Source organism: Pteronotus mesoamericanus, unplaced genomic scaffold, assembly GCF_021234165.1.
Source record: "Pteronotus mesoamericanus isolate MK-2021 breed Mesoamerican mustached bat unplaced genomic scaffold, CSHL_Meso_final contig_20, whole genome shotgun sequence".
Taxonomy (NCBI): Eukaryota; Metazoa; Chordata; class Mammalia; order Chiroptera; family Mormoopidae; genus Pteronotus; species Pteronotus mesoamericanus.
In genome coordinates this window covers 39,416,769-39,440,425 of record NW_026555085.1, presented here as the reverse complement: position 1 = coordinate 39,440,425, position 23,657 = coordinate 39,416,769, and the positions used below count along the sequence as shown (strand labels likewise).

At 35.7% G+C, this 23,657-nt stretch overlaps 1 protein-coding gene across 1 annotated transcript in view; it reads right to left on the bottom strand.

Moving 5' to 3' along the window:
* Window positions 1-1,835: 1,835 nt before the first annotated feature.
* Window positions 1,836-23,657, bottom strand: part of IRAK1BP1 (interleukin 1 receptor associated kinase 1 binding protein 1) — a 47,275-nt gene continuing 25,453 nt past the window's right edge. Inside the window, exons 3-4 of the mRNA XM_054568844.1 lie at window positions 2,629-2,759; window positions 1,836-2,522 (exon numbers count right to left, since the gene is read on the bottom strand). Coding sequence (XP_054424819.1) covers window positions 2,252-2,522; window positions 2,629-2,759 — 402 coding nt within the window. The 3' untranslated portion in view covers window positions 1,836-2,251. The remainder of the gene's footprint in view (window positions 2,523-2,628; window positions 2,760-23,657) is intronic.

The following is a 23,657-nucleotide window of genomic DNA, read 5'->3' as shown; positions in this document are numbered from 1 at the left end:
GAATGATTGTTTAAAAGGAAGTTCAGAAGAAATGAATTTCATTAGGATTAAGTTCAGGACAGGTTTGTTCTAGTAGGCTTTGTGGAACAGGTCCTGTAAGAAATTCACTGTGGGACTCCAGTGTATGCCATGTGTCAGAAATTAAATTGCCTTCAACTGTCCACAAAATCCGATACACCCCTTAGTACATGGGATATCATACAAAAACCACTCCAGTCTTTAAAGAGTTTCTTTTCTTAGCTGCTCTATAGAATTGTACGACTGTCCATTTTACAGAATATTTTTTTAAACATTTAAAAAAAACTCCTGTAAATTATAAAAAGTATTTGATAACTTAAAAAAATACTTGTTTCTTTTCAAGCTAGTTGAATAGCTTCTTTACCAAATGTGATGGAACCAAAAATATAATGAAACCATGGCTAAGAAAAATCTACCTACATAATTAAATTTTTATTGAGTATAAGCAAATTTTTTTCTTGATGTACAGCCCCAATTGGACTTTCTGCTCAACTGGATAAATAAAAGCTAAGATATAACTTAACTTTTAAAAAATCAAAATCCAACATATACTGTTGTGGTTTTTTTTTGGTGACTTTATTTTAAGATTATATTTATTTATTTGAGAGAGGGAGAGGAGGGAAAGAGAGGGAGAGAAACATCAGTGTGTGAAAGATACATCAGTTGCCTCTTGTGTGCCCCCACCTGGCGATCTGGCCTGAAAACCATGCTTGTGCCCTGAGAATCGAACCTGTGATCCTTTCGTTCACAGACCAGCACTCAATCCACCACGCCACACCAGCCAGGGCATATTCTTACCATGACAAAAGTTCATCTTAGCATTAGACTTAGAAAAGCCAGTTTTTAATTGAGCTGACAATAATCAGAGAATGCAGTTGAAATAATGGCTACCATTTACTGAGTGACTGCTATGTACTAGGCATTATTTTCATGGCTTTATATTTATCAACTTTAATCCTATAGTAGTATTACTAGTTTCATATCATTGGTGAGGAAAGAGAAGCTTAAAGGACTGAAGTGCCTTGCCAAGTTTACACAACTGGTAATTTGCTGATTTTCTCAGCAAATATTTGAGAGTTTACTCTGTGTTGGCCCTGACACTGACACTTTCCCGGGTGTAAGAATGAAGCTGTGAACAAGACAAGATCTCCATTCTAAAGGACTACGCTCTGGGAGTAAAGTCAGAATTTGAATATAGTGGTGTCATAATATAAAACTTTCATCTTAGCTTCCACACTCCTTACTGCCAAGGACACTACAGAAGAGATGGATAAAACTGTTCCAGTGCCACTTAAGAAAATGGGATGGAAACTGTATACTGGAAGGTGTTGTAGGAAAGAAATATAGGCACATAATTATCAAGATATATCTACTGTTATTAGATCTTTTAAGCATATTTGGAATGACCTGGGTGTGTGAATCTATTATTTCAACTAAATTATAGAAAATAAATAAAGATCAGGTATTTCTGATGAAAATTTAGCATCTGAATTGAGATATGCTATAATATAGGATATACAATGGATTTTGAAGAATTAGTGTAAAAATGAATTATATTGAATACCTGTTAATTATTTTTAAAATACTGACTATTTGCTGAAACGATAATGTTTTGGATATACTCTGTTAAATAAAATATTAAAATTAGTTTAAACTTATTTTTTTACTTTTTAAAATATGTCTACTAGGAAATTTTATATTACATATATGACTTGCATTATATTTGTAGTGAAGAGTGCAAATATAATCAAAGAAATCCTGATAAAGAGCTTATATATTATTTGGTCCATGTATTATCTTTTATTTCTGGCATCAAAATATTTTCACAATATACTCCCTTAACTTTTTATCAAATTACATTTTGCTCTTCATTCTTTCTATTAATAGTAACAATCATACAAGTAACTGTCAATATTTCTTCCTATAGTAGAAATATAAAAGTTACACATGTACTAGCATAAATTCATTATACAAATGTGCACATGACATATTTATTTCCAAAGAGTATTTCCCACAGTGAGGTTTTAAAAATAGAAAGTAAACGTAAGTATTTGTTGGGACTGTATGCAAGGATTCACAAATTTTGGGCAGAACACTTTATATACTGGGTGTGTGTGTGTGTACACACACACATACATATACATGTATGAATATATATTCAGACAAAAGCAACAGTATAAAGAGTATAAAAATAGACAAAAAGATACAAACACAATATATTTTGTTTGGAATTTTAGAGATGTTTTTTTTTCTTCTCTTTCCCCTTTACTTCAAAAGTTATAAATACTTTTGAAGCAGCATGTATTGTTGCACTTTTGATTTTTTGTTGTACAGTTAAGGAACTTGAGAGTCTGGATGACTGGTGATCATCGATTTGGTCTTCCCACTCTTTCATTTCTTCTTCTTTGATTAATAAAGGTTTTCCTAGAGTTTGGCCCACAAGGTTACACACTTCTTGAGCTTTGCGCCATGCATTCTCAACAGCAACAAGACAGGCTTGCCGTCTTAGGGATTAAATGCAGAGATTATTAATATGGCATTCAATGAACGTAGCAATGAATAGTTTTGTTTAATTAATTGATAGTTTAATTAAAGATGTGTTTAACTTACCGAAGATTCTCAACAGAACCTGGAGTGTGATAGAACAGGGGTTGGCTGATGACAACAGAGCTATCTAGCTTTTCAACAAGAAAGTTACAAATATTTTGCATTTTTCCAAATTCAGTAAATGTAATGCAGACCTGTAAATGAAATGACACTTGAAATTATTTTCATGCCTGATACATTATTTCAAACTTTTCTCTAAATGTGAGTTAAAAAAAAGTAAAAGCCATATTACAGTGAGATCATTTTATAGGATGTAACTATACTAACATGAAAAGCCTATCTGGTACTTTAAATTATTTTGTTATTAAATTTTTTTGCTTATGAGTTTTATAATTTATTTAATATTAACTTGAATATTTTAAAATACATTTTAAACCAGTTGGGGACTTTTTTATGAAAGAGAATTGGAGGTTTTCCCTTTCAACTTTACTACTTGGCTGAATTCTGATAAATTTTTCATGACACCTTAGTCAAATCTATGCTGTTAGCTTCCCAATTAGCAGTATTTACACCATATTTCTCTGCTGTTAATGATATGTTTCTTCTTCCAGTAGTTATTTTCAGAGAGAGATATATATATATGGAAATGCATCTATTTCATTATGTCCTCTGTCTTTAAAAATGTAGGGGCAGTCCTTATGCAATACTTTAAAACTGTGGTCTTAAAAAACTTTTTATGGATGTAGACTAAACATTTCTTCTAAGGAAACTACACAAACTCAATATGTAAAATGAAAAAGTACAGGCACTGGAGGGTAGGCTGGAGTAACAAAAGATCTTGAAAGAGATGGGTAAGGTGACCTTCCGAGTCACCTCATGCAATGCAGAATAGTTGCCTTTAATCATAAATGTTATCCAGTGAAGACCCATGTTCCATCTGGTTTCAATACTAAGTGAATACTGTATTTTATAATTATTTTTTCTTCTATTTTTAAAAAAAGCTGACTGGGATTTTGACTGGGATTGCTATGACTCTATATATGGTATATCAATTAAGGAAGAACTGATATCTTGATGATATTGAGACTTCCAAATCACGAACAAGGTATGTTTCTCCATTTATTTACATCTTTTTAAATTTCTCTTAGCAGTGATTTGCAGTTTCCAGCATACAGCTCTTTCCCTTTTTTTTTTTAATCCTCACCTGAAGATATATTAATTTATTTTTTTTAGAGAGAGAGGAAGGGGAGGAGAGAGAAAGAGCGAGATCAAGAGAGAGAGATCAAGGTGAGAGAAACACATCAATTGCTTGCCTCTTGTACATGGCCCAATGGGGGACCAAACTCACAACCGAGGTATGTGCCCTGACTGGGAATCAAACCTGTAATCTTTTGGTGTACAGGACAGCAATCCAACCAACTGAGCCACCCTGCCAGGGCTCACATTTTTAAAAATCACATTAATCCCTAGGTATTTTATATTTTTTCTGTTTATCAATTCTAACAGGTTTTTTTGGTTTTTAAGTTCCATCAGATTTTCTGCACAGATGATCATGTTGCCTATGAATAAAGACAATTTTACTTCTCATTTTCCAGTCTGAGCGCCCTTTATTTTTTTCTTGCCTGACCGCATTAGCTAGAAAACTTCAAGTACAATGTTGAAAAAAAAGTCATGAGAGTAGCTATGTTTGTCTTGTTCCTGATCTTAGGCACAATGCAGTCAGTGTTTGTTTCACCATTAAACATGTTAGTAGATTTTTCACAGATTCCCTTCATCAGTTTGAGGAAGTTCCCTATGATTCCCAGTTTGCTGAGAGTTTTTATTGGGAATAGATGTTGGGTTTTTGTTAAATGCTCTTTCTGCATTTATTGAGATAAACATATGGTGTTTCTTTTTTATTGTATTAATGTGGTAAATTAGATTGGCCAATTTTTGAATGTTAAACCAACCTTTCATTCTTGGAATGAACCATACTTGGTTATTCTTTTTTATATATCACTGGATTTCATTTGCTAAAATTTTGTTTATAAGTTTTGCACATGTTTGCAATGGATATTATCTATAGTTTGTTTGGTTTTTTTTTGCTTGTGATATTTGTTTGTTTTTTACTCCCTGGTTCTGTTATCATCTAGCCCCAAATTATGCATTGGGAAGTATTTCCTCCTTTTCATTTTCTGGAAAAGTTTGTGTACAGTTGACATTATTTCTCCCGTGCATTTATAAACTTTCTAATTTCTCTTTTGACCATGGCTTATTGAGAAGTATATTTTTAAATTACAAATATTTAAGGGATTTTCCTGAGATTTGTTATTGCATTTCAAATGTAATTATGGTCAGAGAACGTACTTCGTATGATTCAGGTACTTTTAAATTTATCAAGACTTGTTTTATGATCCAGAATATAGTCTACCTTGGCAAATGTTCCATGTGTGCTTGAAAGGAATGTGTAGCCTGCTGTTGGAAATGAGTGTCAAGAAAGTCAAACTGGTTGGTAGTGTTATTTACATCTCTTACAGTCATATTGATTTGCTGTTTCATTTCATTATTAAGAAAAGAGTACTGAAAGCTCCAACAAAAACTGCAGAGTTTTATTTATTTTCAGTTCTATCATTTTTACCTTTCATATTCTGAAGCTTTGATATTAGACATATATGTGTTTAGAATTATGTTCTCTTGATTGGCCTCATTTACCACTATGAAATCATTATCTTTATCTATGGTAATGTTCTTTGTTTTGAATTCTACTTGTATGATATTATCATAGTCACTCCAGCTTTCCTTTGATTCATATTAGCATGGTATGCCTATCCATCTCATTTTTTAAAGTGAGGTTTATTAAGGTATAACTTAAAATACATACTTCTTAGTATGTCTAATGCATTTTGACAGATACATTAAGTCATATAGTCACCATTATTAAGAGTCCTGTCAATCTTCTCCAATTCCATTGTGCTCTTCCCATCCCAGCCCCTGGAAACTACTAATCTGTTTGTTTTTTAAACTTTATTTTTTAGAGCAGTTCCATATAGTTCCTGCTACCACAGATGCTTAGCCCCCTACCCTAATCAATATTCTTCACTAGAGTGAAACATGTGTTACAGCATATGAAACTACTTTGACACATCATAATGACCCTAGTTCCATAGTTTACATTAGGGTTTACTCATGGTGTTTTATTTTCAGTATGTTTGGACATATGTGTAGTGACATCTATCTAACATTATAGTATCATACAAAGCATTTTCACTGCCCTAAAATTCCCCTGTCCTCTCCCCATTCATGCTGTCCTCCCCCTAACCTCTGGTAACCAATGTTTTTCCCAGAACATTATACAGTTAGAATAAAACAGTATGTAGCCTTTTCAGATTTTGTCTTTAACTTAGTAATAGGCATTTTTGGTTTCTCCTTGTTTTCATGGCTTGATAGCTGGTTTCTATTTGGTACTAAGTAATATTCCATTTTCTGGATGTACACAGTTTATTTATCCACCCACTGAGGGACATCGTGGTTGCTTCCAAAGTTTGACTGTTATGAATATAGCTGCTGTAAAGATAAGTGTGCAGGTTTAAACTCCTTTTGAGTAAATACCAAGAACTGTTACTGCTGGGTCAGCTAGTAGGAGTATGTTTAGTTTTATAAGGACAGTGGTTTTCCAAAGTGGCCATACCATTTTGCATTCCCACAAGAAATGAAGGATTTCTGTTGTTTCACACCCTTGTAAACATTTGTTGTTGTCAGCATTCCAGATTTTAGCCACTCTAATAGGTGTGTAGTGGCATTTCATTGTTTTAATTTGCAATTGCCTAATAACATGATGCAGAACATCTTTTCATATGCTTACTTGCCATCTCTACATCTTTGTGAGGTGTCTGTTAAGGACTTTGGCTCATTTTTATATTGGGTTGTTTATATTCTTATTGTTGAGTTTTAAGAATTCTTTATATATTTTGGATAACAGTCCTTTTAAAATAAGTGTGTTTTGCAACTATTTTTCTCCTGACTGGCTTATCATTCTCTTCACGTTGTCTTTCACAAAGCAGAAGTTTTTAATTATGATAGAAACCTGGCTTATCAATTATTTCTTTCATGAATCACTCCTTTGGTGCTGTATCTAAAAAGTCATTGTGATATTCAGTCATCTGGGCTTACTCCTATGTTATCTTCTAGGAGTTTTATAGTTTTGCATTTTAGCATTAGCTCTATGATACATTTTGAGTTAACTTATTTTTATTTTTTATTTTTAGAGAAAGGGAAAGAGAGGGAGAAAGAGAGGGAGAGAAACATTGATGTGCAGGAGAAGAACATCAATTGGTTGCCTCTCACATGGCCTGAACAGGGGACCTGGCCCACAACTCAGGCATGTGCCTCAACCATGAAATGAACTAGCAACCTTTCACTTTGCAGGATGGTGCCCCACCAACTGAGCCATGCTGGCCAGGGCTTGAGTTAATTTTATGAAGGAAATAAGGTCTGTATCTAGATTCATTTTTTTTTGATATGTAGATGTCCAGTTGTTCCTGCACCAATTACTGAAAAGACTATCTGCCCCATTACACTGTGCTTCTTCCTTTCTCAAAGATCAGTTGATTTGTATGGGAGTCTATTTCTTGGAATTTTGTTCTGTTCCATTGATCTATTTGTCAGTTCTTCAAACAGCACTACCTTATCTTGATTTTGTAGCTTCATATTAAGTCTTGAAAGTCAGGTAGTGCCAATCTTCCCATTTTTTTCTTCTCCTTCAATACTGTGTTGGCTATTTTGGGTCTTTTGCCTTTCCATATAAATTTGAAACATCTTTTCCATATCTCCAAAATAAATAAAATTCCATATCTGGAATTTTAATTGGGATTACATTGACTCAATAGATCTAGTTGGGAAAAACTAACACCTTGACTATATTAAATATGAAATGAGTATCTATGACTATGAATCCTATCCTATCCATGAATATGAAATATATATCCCTTTGTGTAGTTTTTCTTTGATTAAGTTCATTAGAGTTTTATTAGTTTCCTCATATAGATCTTATACATATGTTGCTAGATTTATACCTGTCATGTTTTTGGGTGCTATGGAAAATTGTGTTCTTAACTTCAAATTCTACTTGTTCATTGCAAGTATACAAGAAATAATATTTTGTTGAGGATTTTTGCCTCTGTGTTCATGAGAGGTATTGGTCTGTATTTTTCTTATCCTCAATTTTCATAGGATCCGTAATGATGTCTCCTTTTTCAGTTCTGATATTGATAATTTATTTGTTCTATTTCTCTCTTCCTCTCTTTATGTCTGTGTGTCTCTCTGTAGCCGGCTTGTCTAGAGGTTTATTGACCTTTTCAAAGAATTAGCTTTTAGTTTCATTGATTATCTATTGATTTCCTGTTTTCAATTTCATTGATTCCTGCTCTAATTATTTATTTTCTTCTGCTTACTTTGGATTTAATTTGCTCTTCTTTTTCCAGTTTTCTAAGGTGAAAACTTAGATTATTGATTTTAGAGTTTTCTTTTTAATACATGTGTTTGATGCTAAAATTTTGTTCTAAGTACTGCTTTCACTATCTCCCACAAATTTTAAGAAATTGTATTTTCACTTTCATATAGTTCCAAATATTTTAAACTTTGTCTTGTGATTTCTTCCTTGGCCCGTGTGTTATTTAGCAGTGTGTTATTTAATCTGAATGTATTTTCCAGTTATCTATCTGTAATTCCACTGTGGTCTGAGAGCAGACATTGTATGGTTTCTATCCTTTTAAATTTGTTTCGGTATCTATTTTGGTCTAGAATATGTTCTGTTGGGGTCGATGTTCCGTGGGAGCTTAAGATTTGTGATGTTTTGGAGGAAGTAGTCTATAGATGTCCATTATATCCAGAGAGTTGATGGTATTGTTGAGTTCATCCATGTCCCTATTGATTTTCTGCCTCTTGGATTTGTTCATTTCTGATAGAGGGTGGGTTGGCGTCTCCAACTATTATAGTGGGTTCATCTATTTCTCCTTGCAGTTCTATTTTTGCCTCATAAAGTTTGATACTCTGTTGTTCGGTGAATACACACTAAGGATTTTTATGTCTTTTGAAGAATTTCTTCTTAATAATTATGTGATGCCCTTCTTTATCCCTGATAACTATCCTTGCTGTGAAGTCTACTCTATCTGTAATTAATATAGTGACTTTTGCTTTCTTTCGATTAGTGTTAGCATGGTATATTTTCTTCATGCATTATATATATAAAACACATATGTTTTATATATAAGTATATATACTTATATACTTTTATATATGTTTTTATATTTAAACTGGGTTTATCATAGACATGTTGGTGGGTATTGCTTTTTGATTCACTATGACAATCTGTTTTTTAATTGGTGCATTTAGATCATTGATGTTCAAAGTAATAGACTGATAGCTGGATTAAGATCCAACACATTCTTTACTGTTTTCTTTTTGTTGGCTTTGTTTGTTTTACTAGTTTTGTCTTCAACTCTTTTTCTGCCTTTCTTGATTTCAACTGAGCATTTTATGATTTCCTTTTCTCTCTTTTCTTAACATATCAGTAATATACTTTTTATTTTTATATTTATTTTTATTGAATTTATTGGGAGACATTGGTAAATAAAAATTACATAGGTTTCAGGGGTACATTACTATAATACATCATCAGTATATATTGTAGTGTGTGTTTACCTTTCCTAGTCAAATCTCCTTTCATGACTATTTATCACCTTTACCCTCTCCTAACTCCTCCACCTGCCCTTCCCCTCTGGTGATCATACTGTTGTCTGTGAGGTATTTTGTTTTGTTTTGTTTTGTTTTTGCTTAACCCCTTCACCTTTTTCACCCAGCCCCCTTGCTCCAACAGCTGTCAGTTTGTTCTCTGTATCCGTGATTCTGTTTGTATTTTGTTTGTTAATTTATTTTGTTCATTAGATTCCACATGTAAGTGAAATCATATAGAATTTGTCTTTTTATGACTGGCTTATTTCACTTAGCATAATATCCTCTAGGTCCATATATGCTGTCCCAAAAGGTAAGATTTCCCTCTTTTTCTTTCTTACAAGCTGAGTAGTATTTCACTGTGTAAATGTACCACAGCCTTTTATCCACTAATCTGCTACTGATGAGCACTTAAGCTGCTTTCATATCTTGGTTATTATAAATAATGTTGCAGTAAACATAGTGGCGTATATATTCTTTCAAATCAGTGCTTCAGTTTTCTCTGGGTATATTCCCAGGAGTGGAAATGTTGGGTCATAAAGTAGTTCCATTTTAAATTTTTTAAGGAAACTCCATGCTGCTTTCCACAGTGGCTGCACCAATCTGTATTCCCACCAATAGTGGTTCTCTTTTCTCCACATCCTTGCCAGCACCTGTTGTTGGTTTATTAATGATACCAATCTGACAGGTATAAGGAGATTATCTCACTGTGGTTTTCTCTGTTCATTTCTCTGATGATTAGTGACACTGAGCATCTTTTCATATGTCTAGTGGCCATCTGTATGTCTTCTTTGAAGAAGTGTCTATTCAGGTCTTTTGCCCATTTTTTAATTGGATTGTTTGGTTTTTGGTGTTGTTTTATAAGTTCTTTATAAATATTGGATATTAACCCCTTATCAGATGTATCTGTGAATATGTTCTCCCATTCAGTGGGTTGTCTTTTCATTTTGCTCATGATTTCCTTTACTGAGAAAAAACATTTTTGTGTGATAGTCCCATTTGTTTTATGTTTTCTTTTTCACCCTTGCCCAAGGAGATATATCAGAAAAAATATTGCTATGAAAAATATCCCAGATTTTACTGACTACGTTTTCTTTTAGAATTCTTCTGGTTTTGAGTGTGACATTTAAGTCTTTAATATATTTTGAGTTTATTCTTACGTATGGTGTAAGGTTTTCTATTTTCATTTTTTTGTATGTCCAATTTCCCCAACACCATTTATTGAATAGGTTATCTTTATTTCATTTTATGTCCTTGTATACTCTGTCAAATTAAAATTGACCATAATAGCTTGGGTTGATTTCTGGGCTCTCTATTCTGTTCCACTGATCTGAATCTCTGTTTTTGTGTCAGTACCATGCTGTTTTGATTACTATGGGCCTTGTAACAACTGTAGTTTGATATCAGGTAGCATGATTCCTCCAAGTTTGTTCTTCTTTCTCAAGATCACTGTGGCCAGTTGGGATCTTTTGTGGTTCCATATACATTTTTGGAATACTTCTAGTTCTGTGAAATATGCCATTGGTATCTTGATAGAAATTATGTTGAATCTGTAGATTGCTTTGCATAGTATAGATATTTTAATGATGTTAATTTTTCTTACCGATGAACATGGCATATGTTTCTGCTTAATAGAATTTTCTTCATTTTTTTTCTTCAGTGTATTACAATTTTCTGAGTATAGTTCTTTTACAGTTATTTTATTCCCAGGAAATTTTTTTGATGCAGCTTAAAAAGGGATTGTTTTCTTAGTTTCCCTTTCTGCTAGCTTATTACTAGTGTACAAAAATGTAAATGATTTCTAGATAATTTATTTTGTATACTGCTACTTTACTGAATTTATCAATTCTAATAATTTTTGGTGGAATCTATACAGTTCTCTATATACTTGTACAGTATCATGTCATCTGCAAATAATGACAGTTTTACTTCTTCCTTTCCAATTTGGATGCTTTTTATTTCTTCATATCTGATTGCTGTGGCTGGACTTCCAGTACTTTGTTGAATAGGAGTGGTGAAAGTGGACATCTCTGTCTTGTTCCTGATCTTAAGGGAGACACTTTTAGTTTTTTCCCACTGAGTGTAATGTTGGCTGTGGGTTTGTCATATATGCCATTTATTATGTTTAGGTATGCCCCCTCTATTCCCACATAGCTGAGAGTTTTTATCATAAATGGGTGCTGGATTTTATTAGACACCTTTTTTGCATCTATTGATATCATGTGATTTTTATTATTCATTTTGTCTATATGGTGTATTACATTTATTGATTTGTGGTATTGTAACAACCTTGCATCCCTGGAATAAATTCCATGTGATTATAGTGTATGATCTTTTTAATGTGTTGCTAGATCCAATTTGTTAATATTTTGTTGAGGATTTTAGCATCTATGTTCATCAGGTATATTGGCCTATAATTTTCTTTTTTTTGTAGTGTCTTTATCTGGTTTTAGGATTAGGATAATGCTGGTCTTGTAAAACGAGCCTGGGAGTCTTCCTCCTCTTGAATTTTTTTGGAATAGTTTGAGAAGGTAGGTGTTAGTTATTCTTTAAATGTTTGATACAATTCTCCTGTAAAGCCATGGACTTTCTTTTTGGGGGGGAAGGGAGAGTTTTTTGATTACTGCTTCAATTTCACTAGTTGTAATCTGTCTATTCAGAGTCTCTGATTATTCCTGATTCAGATTTGGAAGACTGGATGTTTCTAGGAATTTTTCCATTTTTGTCCAAATGTCCAGTTTGAAGGTATATACTTGTAATATTTTCTTACAATCCCTTGTATTTCTATGGTGTCAGCTGTTAATTCTCTTTAATTTCTTATTTTATTTATTTGGGTCCTCTCTCTCTTTCTCTCTTTTTTTTTTTAATGAGTCTGGTTAAAGGTTTGTGAATCTTGTTTATCTTTTCAAAGAAACAGCTCTTGGTTTCATTGTTCATTTGTACTGGTTTTGTTTTAGACTCTATTTCTGCTCTGATCTTTATTAATTCTTTTCTTCTACTCTCTTTGGCTTTGTTTGTTATTCCTTTTGTAGTTCCTTTCAATGTAAAGTGAGGTTGTTTATTTGAGGTTTTTCTTGTTTCATGAGGTAGGCCCATAATGCTATGATTTTCCTCTTAGGGCTGCTGTCATTTTGTCCCAGAGATTCTGTGTTATTGAGTTCTCATTTTTATTTGTTTCAAGGCATCTCTGGATTTCTTCCTTGATCTCATTGTTAACCCATTCATTGTTTAGTAACATCTTATTTGACCTCCATGCTTTTGTGTTTTTCAGTTGTTTATTTGTGATTGATTTCTATTTTATAACATTATGGTCAGAGAACATGCTTGATATGATTTCAGTAATTTTAAATTTATTGAGACTTGTTCTGTGTCCTAACATATGGTCTATCCTAGAATATGTTCCATTTGCACTTGAAAAAAATGTATATTCTGCTGTTTTGGGATGAAATGCTCTGAAGATATCAATTAAATCTATCTGATCTAGTATGTCATTTAAGGCTGCTATTTCCTTTTTGATTTTCTGTCTGGAAGATCCACCCATTGATGTCAATGGGGTGTTACACTCCCCTCCTATGACTGCATTACTGTATCTCTCCCTTTATGCCTATCAAGATTTGCTTTATATATTTAGGTGCTCCATTTTTGGGGGGTGCATAAATGTTTACAAAGGTTATATCTTCTTGTTGGATTGCCCCTTTATCATTATGTAGCATCCTTTTTTGTTTGTTACTATAAACTTTGCTTTAAAGGCTATTTTGTGTGATATATAAGTATGGCTACTCCAGGCTTTTTTAATGTCTTTTTTTTCATTTCCATTTGCATTATATATCTTTTTACATTCCTTTTCTTCTAGTCTTTGTACATCTTTCATTCTGAGGTGGGTCTCTTTTAGACAGTATATATATGGATCTTGTTTTCTTATCCATTCAACCACCCCATGTCTTTTGATGGCACAGTTAAGCCATTTAAAGTTATTATTGATAGATTTGTATTTATTGCCCTTTTATTCTTTTTATAAAATTTATTACATGACCATTTCCTATTCTCCCAACTACCCAGATATAACTTTATACTTTACCCAGAATTTTCTCTTTGGACATCAAATTAGGCTCCCTGGTTTACATAGACAAATACTAACTCATCTTACCCAAACATAAATAGGAGAAAAAAATACTGTCTGCTATAATTAAAGTGCCCTGGTATTGCGTTGGGAGACCGCCTAGGTCTGCGTGAAGGAATTTTCTTCTTGTAAATGAATAACTCAGAAAAGTCAGCCAGTGCCTTGAGCTTGTCCTGCCTTTTGGATACGTGAAAGATCAATAGTGATTGAGAAATCTTGAGCCAAAATGGCAAACAAAATCTCTACCAACTGTCGGCCTCCAGTTCCTTGACTAAAAAACAAGCAAATAAAACCTTTAAAGCAGCTAAAGAACATTTATTTAAACTGACTTTATCTTTGTCAGTTTTATCATCCATACTTATGTGGGAGTGGGATGGGTAGCTGGGAACTCAGGAGTTAATTTTCTTTTCAGTCTGGGCTCCTTTGAATCGGGTAGCATGCTTGCAGGAGAAGCAACCATTTGTGGGAACTAATGCCCCAGCACCCAATTTCAGCTTCTGCAATAAGCAATTGCATCTCTGGTCCTTTTGAGGATAAGGCCTTTGAAGTGCATTTTTTTTTTCAAGTTTGTTAATTGTGTGTGCCCTCCTTGGAAAGAAGCCAGCAACCAGGAGTCTCCTGCTGCTTCTCAGTGCAGAGGAAACCTTAAGGGGAGCACAGAATGAGGGGCAACCTCTCTGGGTTTGGAGTAAGTGAAGTATGTTCCCTCCTTCGATTGCTACTCTATGTCTTTTGACTGGAGCATTTAAGCATTTACATTTAAAGTGATTATTGATAGGTACCTGTTTACTGCAATTTTATTCTTTTAATTATGCTCCTCTCTTCTTCTCCTTCTTCTTCCTCTCCTTTCTCCTTTTTCTTTGCCCTTTAATATTTCTTGCAGTACTGGTTTGGTGCTAACAAACTCCTTTACCTTTTTCTTGTCTGGGAAGCTCTTTATTTCTCCTTCTTTTAAATGATAGCCTTTCTGGGTAAAGTAGTCTTGGTTGTAGGTCCTTGCTCTTCATCAGTTTGATATTTCATGCCAGTCCCTTCCAGTCCAAAATGTTATTGTTGGAAAATTAGGTGACAGTTTTATGGGAGCTCCCTTGTAGGTAACTGCCTTTCTCTTGCTGCTTTTTAGATTCTTTGTCTTCAACCTCTGCCATTTTAATTATGACGTGTCTGGGTGTGGGCCTATTCGAGCTCATCTTGTTTGGGACCCTGTACTTCCTGGACCTGTGTGCCACTTTTCTTCACCAGGTTAGGGAAGTTTTCAGTCGTCATTTCTTCAAATAGTTTCTTGATCTTCATTCTCTTCTCTTTCTGGTACCCCTATGATGTGGATATTGTTATGCTTCATGTTGTCCCAAAAGTCCCTTAACCTATCCTCATTTAAAAAAATTTTTTTTTCTTTTTGCTGCTCTGACTGGGTGTGTTCTGCTACTTTGTCTTCCACATCACTGATTTGATCTTCTGCTTCATCCAACCTACTGCTTATCCTTCTAGTGTATTCTTTATTACAGATACTGTATTCTTCATTTCTGACTGGCTCTTTTTTATGGTTTCTATGTCCTTTTTCATGTTGTAGTTCTCAGTAAATTCCTTGAGGATCCTTATAACCAGTCTTTTAAACTCTGTTTATGGTAAGTTGCTGACTTCCATTTAATTTATCTCTTTTTTGGAGATTCTCCTGTTCTTTCACTTGAGGCATGTCTTTTTGCCTTTCCATTTTGGTTGTTTCTTTGTGTTTGTTTCTATAAATTAGGTAGATCTACTATAACTCTCAGTTTTTGTAGGGTGGCTTTATGTAGTAATGTATCCTGTGGGACCCTGCGGTGCAGTCTCCTTGATTATCTTTACTTGGTGTTCCAGGAATTACCCTTGTGTGGGTTATGTGCGCCTTCTTGTTATAACTGAGTCTTGATTGCTATTACTCCATCTGTCTGTGGGGTCAACCCTTAGTATGACTGACTGAAAATCAAACCTAATCACAGTATATAAGCTGCTGTGCAGGTGCTGACCACAGAAAGTGGAATTTGCCTCAGCAGCGTCTGGAGCCTACCAAGATCTCCCTTTGAATATCCAGTTGTAAAGTTAATTGGGTCCTTCTCTGATGTCTGAAAATGGCCACTGGGTGCATTGTTTCTAGGGCCACTTGGAAGGCCAATGCCAGATGCTGCCTGTGTCTAGCTCTGGGCGATCTTTTTGCACCAGTTTGTGGCTGCCTCTGTTGGGCTTGGGTGTGTGCAAGAAGGATCAAGCTGTGCACCAAGGCTGGCTTTTACCAACACCGGGCCTGGAGGCAGGTCAGCAAATGTCCCAAGAAACCCTGAGATCCACCTCCACATGACTTTGTCTTTTGACTGCTTGTCAGGCTCAGTCACTGGAAGAGCCTCTGGTGGTACTCAAGTTACATGAGATAGGTTCTCAGTGATTTGCAAGTAAGGATGCGTGGTGTTCACCAGATTGATACAGGTTCAAACTTGGTGCCAGCACTAGGTCTGAAACCACTCAGCAAATGTCCCACGGTATTTCAAGTCTAGCTGTCACCTGCTGGGTGCTCACATACCTCTGTGTTGGGGTGGGGTCTCAGGGAGTCATGATGGTGAGGCCAATAGGTTTTTTTATAATTATTATTTTTTTATCCTCACTTGAGGACCTTTCATTGCTTTTAGAGAGAGAGGGAGAGAGATAAGGAAACATCAATGTGACAAACATCAGCTGCCTTCTCGTATACATCCTGACTGAAGATCAAACCTGCACCTGTGAACTTTTGGTCCATGGACGCTCCCACTACCTGAGCCACACCAGCCAGGGCAGAGGCCAGCAGTTTTTATCGGGCCTTAACAGAGCAAGATTTAGCCATGTGAAGGGAAGGCTCTGTACTAGTTTGGCATGTGAGGAAAAATTTCTCCCATCTTAGAGCCGCACAACTGAGTTTGTCCCAAGTCTTCCAGGAGCTGGATTTCAGCAGAGAAGGAGGTGCCTGTCAGGCTTGGGGTAAGTTAGGGGGTGTGGCCCCCACTCCGGAGCCACACAATTCAGTCTGTCCTGGATTCTGTCCAGACGTTGGCAAGGCCGAGCCACCAAGAGTCAGAAGGGTGGGGACTAGTTCATTTCCCATGAGGTCGAGGCACCAGTCAGGTACACTGGTGGGGACAGCTCACCTATCCCAAATCCACACAGTTCAGTCACTGACATCTCAGCAGGGCATGAGCTCTGTATGGTGGTGTGACAGGTAGTCTAGAGGGTTGGGCTGTTGCCTTCTCCCTGGCTGATGCCATATAGAAGGGCAAGCTCCACCCATGAAAGGTGGCATCTGTGGTTCAGTAGAGGGACTCAGCACAGGGGGTCCCAGCTACTATCCCCTCAGCTCTCTCCCCAGAGCCACAAACCCCATATTCTCCTCTCACAACTATAGTCTGCTCCACCCTGCCTCCACCAGAGCCCAGAGTAAGTGGCTATGAATGAGATTTTGTATGTTGACCCTTTAAGAGGACGCCTGTGTCTCTAATGGACTTCTGCCTTTCCTTGGCTAATGAAAACCTGCTGAATTTTACAGTCAGGTGTTATGCAAGTGTCTCTTCCCTGCCTCTGGTGCCTAGGCTGGAGAGCCTGATGTAGGGTTGAAATCCCACACTCCTCAGTGGGAAACTTTGCAGCTGAGAAATCCCTCCTGGATCTCCAGTTGCCTGAGGGAGTGGGGCCAGCTTTTTTCACATCTATGCACTTCCAGTTTTGATGTGGCTTCTCCTGTAAATCCTTGATTATAAGACTTCTCTTCAGGTTGTCTCATTTGGTTATTTAGGTTGACTGCCCTATATTTTAGTTGTAAGTTGAGTTTTTTGTCTCTCAACCCTAAATACTTCACTCTACTCTCTTGCTGCTTAAATGATTTCTGATAAGTCAAATGTAATTCCTGCCTTTATTCTTCTATGGATAAGGTGTTTTTTCTTCCTGATTTCTTTCAGGTTTTCTTTTCATTATATGTGGTTTTCTGTGGTTTGAAAATAATATGCCTAGCTGTAATTTTGGTTGTTTTTTTTTTTTTGGCATGTATCATGCTTGCTGCTCTTTGAGATTCCTGGGTCTGTGGATTGGTGTCTGGCATTATTTTGGGAAAATTCTCAGTCATTACTGTTTCAAATATTTTTTTCTGCTCCTTTCTCTTGCTCTTCTTTTGGTATTCCCATTATGAGAATGTTACTCCTTCTGTAGTTGTCCATAGTCCTTAGATACTGTGTGGTTTTTTTTTCCCATTTTTTGTTCTTTGCTTTTCAGTTTATGAGCTCTCCATTGAAATGCCCTTAAGCCCCCTGATTCTTAGCTGTGCCCAGTCTGCTAATAAACCTACCAGTTATTCTTCATTTCTGTTACAGTGTTTTTGACCTCTAGTATTTTTTGGACCTTTCTTAAAATTTCAATCTTTGTGCTTACATTGTCCATCTGTTCTTGCATGGTGTCTACTTACTCATTAGAGCTCTTGGCATATTAATCATACATGTTTTAAATTCTCAGTCTGGTAATTCCAACATCCCTGCCATGTCTAGTTCTGATGTTCTCTCTGTCTCTTCAAATTGTATATTTTGCCTTTTGGTATGCATTGTGATTTTTTTCTTAGCCAGACATGAAGTATTGGGTAAAAGGAACTACTGTAAATTTACTAAAAGGCATTTACTAATGTGGTGGTGAGGTACGGAGGAGGGAGAATGCTGTATTGTTCTATGATTTGATCTTCATTTTTTAGTGAGCCAGTGCATCTAGACTGTGAACTTCAGAAGTGTCTCTTAGTTTTTATTTCCCCCAACTTAAGTAGGAGAGAATGGCTAGAATGGGCTTGAGTTGGGTATTTCCCATCCCTCAGGATAGCTAAACTCTGATAATACATTAGCAGGTTGGCTTTGGTTAACTAGTTTCTTCTGAGGGCAGATGTTGTTAAGGAGAACCATGGGCTCCAGCATATTTCAAAATGGTTCTTTTTTCCTTCCCTCTGCCAGACACACTAGGGAAGTTTTTTCCAACATTTACTGTGAGAACCTGGTTGAGCTCACAAATACAAATCTCACCAATAAATTCCATAAAAAACCTATGGATCTCCTAGAGTTTTAATTCTCAGAGTTGTCCACACTGATACTCCAGGAATTTGTCAATTGTAGTTCAAATTTTCCTACCTGGGCACTGGTTCTTTTGGTAGTTTCTGTTATGTGACTCTGGTCTGGTAGCCATAACTCACTGTATTTGCCTGTCTCTCCAATTTTGGGGCAGCCAAGTTGCCCTGTATCTTCACCTCTCTTATGAATCCTATGAAAGTTAATGCTCTTCAGTTTGTTCCACTTTTTACTTTTTATAGTGCAGTGGTGACTTCCAAGAACAATAGGAAACTGCAAGTCTCCCATTACTTTTAACCAGTTGGTGTCTTCATATTAAAGTGCATTTGTCACAGGCAGCTTATAGGTGAGGGTTTTTGTGTTTTTTTTTTTAAATACAGTCTGAACATCTGCCATTTAATGGAAGTATTTAGAACATTTGCATTTGATGTGATTATTGATAATGGTTAAGTTTAAACCTCTGATCCTGCTACTTATTTTGTTTGTCTCATATATTTTGTTTTCCTTTTTCTCATTTTCACCTTTTTAAAAAAATTGAGTATAATTTTATTACTCTATTTGACATCCTTCATTGGCTCAGTTGCTGAAACTCTTTTTTTTCCGTAATTTTTATTCTTTCTTTTAAAAAAAAATTAGGTGTGGCTACTCAGAATCTGACAAATTGTCAAAGTATTAACATATATACTTCTCAACTTTCTTCCTATTCATTCATTCATTCATTCATTCATATTTATATAAGACACGTTAACATTTTGCTATTTTACTCACACTGGCATGAAAACATATTCCTCTAAGAATTAAGACAATATTAATTCATTTGAGACCATGTCTCTGACATATCTTTACTACTTATTGTTATTTTAGTGATTGCTTTGGGATTTATAGTACACGTTTGATTTACCACAATCTAAATTGAAGAGATATACTAAATATATAGGAACCTTACAATATTGTACTTCTATCCCTTCCTTCTTGATCTTGATGTTATTGCTGTTATACATTCCCTATTACAAATGTTACAATCCCTACAGTTCATCATTATCATTTTTGTTTAAATAGCAAATTATCTTTTATAGAAATATGGAGATGATATAAGAAATATATGTCTGTCTAGAAGGTATCCAGCCATGTAATATGAAAAATAAAGACATTTATTGAAGATACAAGATAAAAGAAACACTGTACATAGGACAATGATGCCTCAGTCCCCTTCAAAGTAGGCACCTTGGGACCTCACACAATTCTCCCAGTCACCATCAACTGCCCCATCATATTTTCCTGAATCTCATCAATGGTCTGAAATCTCTTCTCATTCAAAGGTGATTGCAGTTTTAGCAAAAGCCAGAAGTTGCAGGGCACCAAATCTGGGCTGTAGAGGGGCCGAGTCACCGGGGTGATTTGATGTTTCACCAAAAAGCTCTGCACGAGACATGACGCATGAGCAAATGTGTTGTTGTGATGAAGCTGCCAATAACCAGTTGTCCACATGGGCATTCCAGTTCTTTCTCCATGGATGCCAGGTTACACTGATGTCGTTCAAACTGTTCTCATTATATTAACTGTGGCGGGAATTTTTCTGGAGAGACCATAATTTACCTGTGTAGTTACTATTTTTGGTGTTCTTCACCTCTCTATTCCTTTCTAGTATCATACCTTATGCTTGAAGAACTTCATTTAACATTTCTTATAGTGCAAGTCTATAGGTAAATGGCTTCTTTCAGCTTTCTTAAAGTCTTTAACTGCCCTTTGATTTTGAGCAATATTTTTCCTGGATATAAGTAGGCAGTTTGTTTGTTTTTTTTTTCTGAATACTTTAAAAATGTTCCTCTACCTGCCTTCTTGCTTGCATTGTTTTCAACCATAAATTCGTTGTCTTATTTTTGTAATATATCTTTTTCCTCTGCCTGTTTAAGATATAGCCCTGGTCTTGAGCAATCTGATTATAGTATACATTGGTATAGGTTTTGTACTTCTTGTACTTAGGGTTAGTTGAATTTCTTGGATTTGTGGGTTTGTAATTCGCATCAAGTTTGGGAATTCTGGGGCCATTATTTCTCATTATTTTTGTCCCCCATTTTCCTCTCTACTGGGACTCCAACTATATGTTTATTAGGCCCCTTGAAGTTGTCTAACAGCTCTTTGATTCATTTTGTGTCTTTTCTTTCCGTGTTTCATTTTGAATAGTTCTTATTGCTATGTCTTAAAATTCACTAAGCTTATCTTGTGTAATGAATAATTTGATATTAATACTCTTCACTGTATTTTTCACCTCACACATTGTAATTTTCATCTCAGCAATTCAGTGTGGGTTTTTTAATACCTACCATGTCTCTACTCAACTTTTGAACATATGAAATACAGTTATAATCTAACAATCTTGTGTGTTAATCATAACATCTGTATCAGTTCTGGGTTAGTTTGAATTACTTTTTTCCTCATTATGAGCTTTATTACCTGCTATTTTGCATGCCAGGTAATCCTTCTAAATTTAAGGTATTGGATTTTTTTTATTTATTTGTTATAGAAGTCAGTTAAGTTACTTAGAAAATGATCTTTTTGAATTTGCTTTTAAGATGTGTTTGGTGATATTAATGTTCAGCATAGGGCTAATTATATCTCCCTAATGAGGCAAGACCCTTCTGTATACTCATCTTCATGTAGCATGAATCATGAAATTTTCTAGTCTGGTTGGTGCTCTGCCCCAGCCCTGTATGAGCCCCAAACATGGTCCTCTCTGATTCTGAGATGCTTCTTTTTCTAGCCTGTGGTCATTTCCTCACACTCATGTGCTGATCAGTATTTTGCTGAGTACTCGAGGGAGTCCCTCTGTAGTTTTCTAAAGATCTTTCTCTGTGTAGCTCTCCATTCTCCAGTATACCACCCTACAAACTCTAGCATTTTGTGTGGGCTTTTAGTTCCATGTCCTCAACACAAGGAGTTAGCCATACTCTGCCGGGGTTCCCTTCCCTGCACAGGGGCCTGGATCCTCTCTGAAGACAGTGAGGTAGGACAATTTTAGGACTCTTTTTCTTTTCTTTTTTCCAGGGACCACTGTGCTTCATTGCCTTGTGTCCACTCTTTTGAGAACCACTGTTTCAGATATTTTTGTCCATTCTTTAGTTGTTTCAGGTAGGAAGGTAAATTTGGTACATGTTACTCTATCTTAGCCAGAAGAAAAACTCTTGTCTATCTTTTGAAGAGAAGTCTTAACAGTGTTTCAAAAAAAAACCAACATAACATTATACAAGCTAAACTTTTCTGTTAAGTCAAAATCAGCCTTCCCAGCCCCACCCAGGTTGCCATTTTTAACCTCAGGGTAGCTTCCAAATTTGCATTTCTTTCCTGGTTACAACTCAGAGCTCCACAATCCCTACAGGCTGTCTGTAATAAGAAATACAGACAACATCATACAATTCTGCATTTGCATGGTTTAAACATGGAAAAAAATTCTTTTGCTGCTATATTTAATCTATAACCAATTCCTGAAGAAGTGTTTCTTAAAGAAGAGGTAGAGATGGAAGCCCCACATGGATCCATGTGATTTGATTCCCACACTTGCAACCTCACATAATGGAACACGACAGGATTTACAGTGCTCCTGTGGGCTCTAAAAGGTGACTAAATTTGACAGTGCAAAGACTGAACTGACTGAGCGTAACAGGTTCTAAAAGTCAACAAAGGAATTCCTTATTTGTACATGTATCCTTGAAATCAATTTAATTTTTAAAAATTATTCTGTCTACTGTAATAGATACTTCAAAACAAAAATAATAAAATTACACTAATATGCTTTACTAAACTGTTCACATTCTGATTTTCATCCAACAGATTGAAATAATGGTAGAGCTGAAAGTTCGTGAGAAAAAAAATTGGGCTGAATCACGACCATTTCTGAAAATAATAAAGTAAAAACTTTGACTTGAATTTGGGTTAAAGACGCTACAAATTTCCTCAATAAGATATAAAATTTGACACAGATATATTTTGTTTGCTACCAGTGACACATGCATGCAATGTAGGACCTCTAACATTTTTCCAACCTAGATTATAGGTTGATCTGGAGACATACTAAGTCTAATTATTTATTACAGGTTTACATGACCAAGAGCTCTGTGATTCAATATGATATGGTGCCAGTGAAATCAAGATTCTAGTTCCAGTTCCTGAATGGGTTGGTTTGACAGAGAATCCTAATTGGTGTACTGTTATGGACTGAATGTTTGCGTATCCCCAAAATTCATATGTTGAAGCTCCAACTACCAATGTGACTATTTGGAGACTGGGCCTTTCTGGAGGCAACGTGGTTAAATGTGGTCGTAAGGATTGAGCTCTGATACAATAGGATTAGTATCTAAGGAAGAAGATATACCAGAGAGCTTGCCTGCATCCACCATGTAAGGACATAATGAGAAGGTAGCCATCTGTAAGCCAGGAAGAGAGCTCTCACCAAAGACCAACCATGCTGATACCCTGTTCTCAGACTTCCAACCTCCAGAACTTAGAGAAAATAAATGTTTTTTAAGCCACCAAGCTGGTATTTTGTTATAGCAGCCCAGGTATACTAATACAGGTACCAATATCCATTCCCTTTTTTTTCTTTAATAATAGAACTTATAAGTTGTAGCTGGGCATTGGCACCTGACTATACAGGGTCTGGCAGAAGTAAGGCTTGTTTGAGTGTGGCTGGTAGGGTACGTGAATGTCTCGCACGAGATGGACAGCCATTTGAACATTTCATCTAAACTGTCATATGGTGTGCTTGAGTGTGATATTATTATGTTACAGAATTACATGCCTATGAATTTTGTAATAAAAGATTTTGTAATAAAAAACGGGCATTATTTGTGCCAGACCCTGTATTTCTAAGTTTCTCTTGCAGCTAATTGTGGCTGAGTTCTGGCTAAAGAAAACTTAGCAGCAGAGATGGGTCAGCCCCTTAAAAGGAATGGGCTTATTTTCTCTTTTTCTCCTTTCCCACTGGGTGGGATACAAACAGTATGATGGTGGGAACTGGAATAGCCACCTTGGTACAGAAATAGAAGCTGTGGTTAAAGATGCAGAGGTGACTCACTATCACTGGACCGGCTGCCTCTGGCTGTTAACAGAGAGACATTCGTATCTTGTTTAAGCCACTGTTTTGGGGGGATTAATTTGTTATAGCAGCTTAGATTGCT